This window comes from Nicotiana tabacum, chromosome 13 (assembly GCF_000715075.1).
Source record: "Nicotiana tabacum cultivar K326 chromosome 13, ASM71507v2, whole genome shotgun sequence".
NCBI lineage: Eukaryota > Viridiplantae > Streptophyta > Magnoliopsida > Solanales > Solanaceae > Nicotiana > Nicotiana tabacum.
The window spans coordinates 133,530,238-133,537,631 of NC_134092.1; the positions used below are offsets into that span (position 1 = coordinate 133,530,238).

Consider the following 7,394-nt stretch of genomic DNA (forward strand, 5'->3'; position numbering starts at 1 on the left):
TCTCAGATCTGTTGAAAAAGTATAAAATAATAGATGAAAGAATCTTAGTAAAAAAGTAGAGTTTGTATCTTTGCTAGAGAGAGAGAGTTTTCTTCTCAAAACGTGTTCTTATCAAATCAATATTACATACATTATCCCCTTATCTCTTTTTCTATTTATAAAAGATATATTCCTAATAATCCTAATAGTACAATTTAAGGAAATATCCAAGGGAATATTCTCTTTAATATCTTATTTCAAATAGTGACCATTACAACTATTGACACAACAGTCAACCTCGGCCATGATTAGCTCCTCGATCACGAACCTTGATACTTCCTGGTTGACCTCGGCCAATCCTTTCCTCGATGCCGCTTTATACTAATCTTCCCTGGGGCAGATTTTGGCCTATATATTGCCACCTTAAAACAAAAATCTTGGAGGTCAATGTAGCACATGAACAGCCCTGACTCATAGCAGACACCAAAGAGGCCAAACACGTAGTAACTTATACCCCTCCCATCACTTTCATAAAAGAAATGGTGTCCCTTCACTTTTCATATTCCAGAAAAGCTTCACGCGCCAGTTACTCAAATCTCACCTTCCACTTCACCAAGCAACCTGTGATTTCCCACCTTTTTTTTCTTTTCTTTCTTCCTAATGTTTCCTATGCCTTCCATTTGTCCCTTTTCACTTCCTCACAATCAGTGGCCAATGTAGTGTTTTCTCTTGAAACTCATAATTTACTGCGCGAAGTATAATTTATAAGTAAAAATTTATTGAATTTATAGAAAATAGTAGATATGAACCCAATCACTTTGGTCAAATCCATGTATTTATCTTAAAAATTCATTGAATATATACAAATTATTAATTTAGAATCTAATAACTTAAAAAGATTAGAACTCTGAACCCATAAGCTTCAAATTCCGGCTTTTGTCTCTGACTACAACAACACCTCACTAAAATCTCACCAAATGGGGTCCGGAGAGGGCAGAGTATACGCCAACGTTACCCCTATCCCGAGTAGAAAGGCGTTTCCGAAACAGTAGATATAAACTCATAACTTAAAAAGTATAATGAGTTTAATGTCAAAAATCTTAAATATTGAACCAATAAAATTTAGATCTTGAATCTGACTCACAATCTTATATACCAGCACTATTACAATAATAGATATCTACTTATCATAATCTAAAACTTTACTAATCTTGTTTTGCTTTTTCTTCTTTTCTTAAAAAAATTGGTCTTTGTCAACATCAAACAGTATCGGCTACCATTTTTATTTGCCATCTGTGTCACCCTTTTTTTTATTCAATTATATATATATAGCTTTCTGGTTCAAGTCACATCTGCAAGGCTTGATCTTGGTACAAAATTCCCACTTGGGAAATTAAAACATATTAATCAAGTCAGCTTAATTGTCTCTACAAATTGAAATCTTGAAATTTTCTATGTTCATTTGATTGAATTTCGTACCTCAAAAAGAGAAAATGGAAGAAGGTGAAACAGGATTATTACAAATTACTACTAGCAAAGAAGCACTTTCTTCAGGATATTCAATCCATGAAAATTCAGCAGAAATCAAGAAAATTAAATCAGCTCTAACTTGGGTTTTTCTTGATCAATCAAATATATGGAGAGCTGGTCTTTCTTGGTCATTATTTTTTATTTTAACGATTGGGGTTCCATTAGTTTCTCATTTTGTATTTGCTTGTGAAAGCTGTGATTCTATGCATCAAAGGCCATTTGATGCTGTTGTTCAAGTTTCTCTTTCACTTTTTGCAACTTTGTCTTTTGTTAGTCTCTCTTCTTTTTCTAGGAAATATGGGATTAGAAGATTTTTGTTTCTTGATAGATTGTATGAAGATAGTGAAAAGGTTCAACAAGAATATACTCAGCAGCTACATGTAAGTTTTTCCCCCCTTTTCTTGTTACTCTTCTTTTTTCAGATTGTATTATGCTTGTTAAGTTAGAATTAGAAAATAATTTGTGATACTTAGGCAAATCCCATATCGACAAAACACGGGAGAGATGTTAGTATATAAGTAGACATGCCTTAGACGTTTTAAAGCCGTGTGGGGCTTGGCCTATAGCGAACAATATCACTAGTGGACTAGGCTGTTACGTATGGTATCAGAGCTACTCCGCGTGCAACCTTGAATGGTGGTGGGGGCAAACCTTAACCAGGATGCCGAGTCCCTAGGGAGTATATGTGACACCCTAGGCGAATCCCACTCAACAAGATACGGGAGATATGTTGGGTATATAAGTTTGTTTGCCCCTTTTCTTGTTACTCTTCTTTTTGCAGATTTGTTGTTATGTTTATTAAGTTAGATTTAGAAAATAATTGAACTATACTGAATTTGGGATTGATTCAAATTGTCTTTATTGTTCCTCTTTGCTGATGATTTCAAGTTTTCACAAGTAGATCAGTTGTATGCTCAGTCCTTTGGTGCTTGTTGAAAATATAAAAATGGCAGTTTGGTGTACTAAGCTCCCGCTATGCGCGGGGTACGGTAAAGGGCTAGACCACAAGGGTCTATTGTACGTAGCCTTACCCTGCATTTTTGCAAGAGGCCGTTTCCACAGCTCAAACCGGTGACCTCCTGATCACATGGCAACAAGTTTACCAGTTACGCCAAGGCTCCCATTCTTCTTGTTGAAGATATAATTAAGCTAATAAACATGCGTGCTCTCTAATAGCTTATGCTTTTAAATGACGTGTTTATATCGATGTGATATTAGGCAGATGTCTTGAGTTCAAATCTCACACTCCACCCTTAATTAATAAAAAACTTACAGGTGCTTGGCCTTTCGAAACAATCATGACCGCACAAGGGGATGTGTTTGAAGATATGATTTAGTAAATAAAAGTGTTTTCTTTCTAATAGCTTAAGCTTTTAGATGATATGATTTAAGCTAATATTTTCCTGTTTTGCATTTGTATTAAAAGTTTGAGCCTGGTTGACAGTCATTGGAGAATCATCAGTTTTAAGTAGATTAAGAAATGTCAGTATTTTTAGCGTTAGGCAAATACTGCTGATGCTACTAGCAACGGAGAACACTTCAAACACGTATGTTGGCGTTTTCTGTTTCCAAAGAACCAAACATTTATTTAGACCCTTTTAACCCAAATCATGAGTTTTGCTCGGATACTAAGCTGGCCTCGATACACATCTGGTTCATCGATTGAAGTGCTCGCCCTTGCTTTTACTGGGGGAAAGTAGTGATAATTTATTTTATCGTTGTAGAATGGGCAAATATGGTGGTTTCTCTGATTTTAGGTTGCACCTATGCAGAATAAGACCAAAGAGATAGTTTGAGTAAACTCAGCTGCTTTCCGTAGCATTTACTAATACTCAGCTGTATAACAGTTTCTCCTTTTGTCGTGCAGAGGTCGATGAAGATCCTGTCAGCTTTTGTTCTCCCTTCTTTTATTGCTGAGAGTATATACAAAATCTGGTGGTTTTCTTCAGGGGGAACCCAAATTCCTTACCTGTACAATGCCGCTTTGAGCAATACCTTCGTATGCATATTGTTAATATGTTCCTGGCTCTACCGGATATCAATTTCCTTCCTTGTATGTGTCCTATTCCGTTTAATAAGCTGCCTTCAGATCTTTAGATTGGAAGACTTTGCTCAAGTTTTCGAGAAAGAATCTGATGTTGCAACGATCATGATAGAACATCTCCGAATCAGAAGAAATCTTCGTGTCATTAGCCATCGATTCAGAGTTTTCATTTTGTCAACTCTCATACTAGTTACCGTAAGTCAGTTTCTTGCGTTGCTTCTTACAACTGAGCCTAGCTCCACTGTAAACATATTTACAGCTGGTGAACTTGCGGTATGTATATAATCCTTCATTCACATGCACCGTCTTTTTGTACTTAGAATCTCTTTATTTTCTTGATTACATAGCCGCATTGATTTGACATTGTATACTTGTTGTGATGCAGTTGAGCTCAATTACTTTGGTAACTGGACTTTTCATGTGCTTGCGTAGTGCAGCAAAGATCACACACAAAGCGCAAGCCGTGACATCACTTGCTGCCAAATGGCATGCTTGTGCGACAATCAGCTCATTTGATGACATAGATAATGAGACTCCCACGGGTCAGAGTGCAACAACTCAGGTTGTATACCCTATCAATTCCAGTTGGGACACCGATGAGGAAGGAGACGGAGATGATGTTTTGGACAACACAAATATGGTGCCGGTTCATGCTCATACAATATCTTACCAGAAGAGACAAGCACTAGGTAAATCTAGCACTTCTTTTTGGGGCTTATTTTCTTGAATTCTTTTACATCTTTGGTAATGAAGTGGCGCGTTATTGATTGCGGTTGCGACAAAATTTGTTGCAGTGTCATACTTTGAGCACAACAGAGCTGGAATCACAGTATATGGATTCATGTTAGATAGGACATGGCTTCATACAATTTTTGCAATTCAGCTGTCTCTTACACTCTGGATACTGAATAAGACAATTGGTATTTCGTAAAATCCCAGTCAATGACAAGGTCTGCGCGTTTGTGGATACATAAATATCTGTTGAGTTTTGCACCTAGAGAAACTACTATATATATTTATATAGATGCTCAAGTTTTGCAGATATATATATATATATATATATATATATATATATATATATATTTGTATAGATGCTCAAGTTTTGCAGAGTTTGTTCCTATTCACTGTTGACAGTGTGTGATAAAGATGCCTTTACTGGTACTTTTTTTCATGCTTTCCTAGATTGTCGAGTGTACTATTTGTTCATATCAATTTCATAAATGAAGTGAAAGTTTTGTGCTTAGATTTCTTCAGTTTGGTGTTTTAGTCAATTTGTCTAGCGTTGTTTTCCCGCTGTGAATGCTTCAAGACATCGCGTGCTGCTGCTGTGAATGCTCGTTAAGCTAATGTTCTTCGTGTCCTCAGTTTTCATGCATATACGTGGGCTTTACACACTTACTGAGCTCGTTCGCCTGTTGCTACTTCTCCTTTAAGTTCAATTGCTGTTCGCGTGGTAGTTTTTCTCTTGATCCTACTTATATCTGTTTCATTTGGCTATGTTGTTTCATGCTAGACTATGCAATCTGTTGGCTTTCTGTAATAGTATTTCATCACTTACACTTTCTCATTTCAATATATGAGACAGGTGATAAAAATAGTTGCCTTTACAATCTGGAATATACTATGTTTAAGGCTATGTTACTCGCACTCTCCAAAAATGTCGCAAGGTGTGTGTCAGATCTTCCAAAAGTAGTGCATTTACGGAGGATCTGACACTGGAGAGTTAGTGCAATATAGCTTTTAGGTTATCATATTAGGAAAACCTTTTCAGCATACTGGTTTTCTGTTATACTATGGACCATATTCATACAGCTCTCTTAGCTAGTTCCCTCTTTTATTCACTATCGGAGAAATGATAAGTGGATCTTGGCCCTAACTCAATCCTAAAAGCTAGCTCGTGAGATGAGAATTGCCCAAGACCACATAAAGAGACCGCAAAATCTTCATCCCACCAGGGGCGGAGCTAGAAGTGCGGCTACGGGTTCGGCCGAATTCAGTAGTTTTTGCTCAAACAGTATATTTGTATTAAGAAATTCATTGAATATGTGTAAATATTAAATTTTGAAGTCATCGCTCCAAAATTCAGAACCCATAAAGTTGAAATCCTAGCTCCGCTTTTGTATCCCACTTATGTGGGACTCAACAACTTTGTCATGGAAATTTGAAATTAATATGTCAACAACAATGCAAATTTTAATATTATTTCCATCTGAAATATAGCAGAAATGTGGAAATGAGAATCTAAAACTGGGTGGAGAAGGTGTTTATTAACAAAAGTTTCATTTTTAATGTTGTTATATTAATAGTTTTGACCTTTGATTGTAAAAGAACATAGACAAAGGTCTGCAGTTTCAACTCTGATTTAATCAAAGATCCAAAGCACAGGGCGTATCTAGTGTTTAACTTATGGTTTCATCCGAACTCAGTAGTTTTAGTTCCGACCTTGTATATATATACTTAAAAATTTATTAAAGCAGTACAAATAATAGATTCAAACCCAATAACTATTATTAGAGATGGAATTCAAAAACAACCATCAACTATAACCCCAAAAGAACCAAATTCGCTAAACAACATAAAGGAAAAATGAAGGGAATATCTCATCGACGTAATCATATTTCTTTCGGTAAATAAGCTCTTCAGGCACTTGAACGTGCTTGGATTACATCTAGATAAATAGAAGCAAGCCGACGAGCAATGCCACGAAATGCACGTTGTGGTGGAAAAATATGTGTGGTAGAATCCCAAACTTGAACGCATAATCTTCAATTACAAGATCGGCAGATCCGTCTATGTCTCACTTTTAGCTCGCGATAAAAACTATTTACGCCCGATAGCCGTAAAACTTTATAAAATTTGTGTAATATATATTTTTTCGGTTAGTATTTTGAGAGCGGCTATACAATGTCATTTTCCTGATGAAAAATATCAGCGGACTTACTATATATTCTTTTGCTACAGTGAGTGCGAATTTAGATTCATATCCTTAAAATTTTCAATTATGTATAGAGAGACAGATTCAGTCGTAAATTTTAAAGTGATACCTAAACCGATGTTTGCTCTTTGTTTTTTGTTTGGTTAACGTAAGGTCTAAGAATATAAATATTATAAAAGTAAAATTTTAAAAAGTTGAGTAGTGTACGAAAAAATGAAAAATTCAAAGCTTATCTTATAGCTAGAATAAGCATAAATCCACTTGCATTTTTTTTTTCATTTTATTGACATCTACTACCTAATCTATTGATGGAGTCATAAATAAGAAAAAATTAAAGTCATAGACCAATTAAATTCTATTTGGTGACCATATATAGGATAAATTAAAGCCATCTAAAATCCCCTTAAACCTTGCTCAATTATTATCCGTAGTTTAGAGCCTAATAACTATAATTTGCTCAATTATTATCCGTAGCTATTGTTTAATTATTACTAACTTGTATTACTCGTATTCAAAAGCGCAATGAATACAGCCTATGTCAACTGTATTTGTTCGTACAATTGTATTCATTCGTGCAACGAATACAATATGTATCCACTGTATACAGGGGTATATACAAAGGATACAACATGTATGGACTATATTTGTTCGCGCAACGAATACAACTAAGGCGAAATACAAAATACACGAAAATAAAATATTCCTGTTGGGATTCAAACTCAAGACCTTCACTACCTAAGCAAACGCTCTAACCAATTGAGCTATGAGAGCTTCTTGCCCTCTTATTTCAGTCCAAAACAATTAATTTCTTATTTTATGAATTTGCTATAAAATTTCGAATATAGTTACGAATGGTAAATTTGCTGAAAGTATAGCTACGAATGATAAATACTGTGTTAATATTTG

At 35.3% G+C, this 7,394-nt stretch overlaps 1 protein-coding gene across 2 annotated transcripts; it reads left to right on the forward strand.

Annotated features, from left to right (window-relative positions):
- The first annotated feature begins 1,317 nt into the window (after nucleotides 1-1,317).
- LOC107773127 (uncharacterized) lies at nucleotides 1,318-4,796 on the forward strand. 2 transcript variants are annotated; one of them, XR_012698209.1, is made up of 5 exons: nucleotides 1,318-1,889; nucleotides 3,377-3,826; nucleotides 3,939-4,242; nucleotides 4,348-4,560; nucleotides 4,626-4,796. XR_012698209.1 is itself a non-coding variant. In XM_016592605.2 (4 exons), the coding sequence occupies exons 1-4, from the start codon at nucleotides 1,473-1,475 to the stop codon at nucleotides 4,482-4,484; spliced, it is 1,308 nt and encodes a 435-aa protein (XP_016448091.1). In that variant the 5' UTR covers nucleotides 1,318-1,472; the 3' UTR covers nucleotides 4,485-4,605. The 2 variants fall into 2 exon arrangements, 1 of the variants encoding a protein (XP_016448091.1); XM_016592605.2 differs by lacking the exon at nucleotides 4,626-4,796 and having other exon boundaries at nucleotides 4,348-4,605.
- Nucleotides 4,797-7,394: the final 2,598 nt, after the last annotated feature.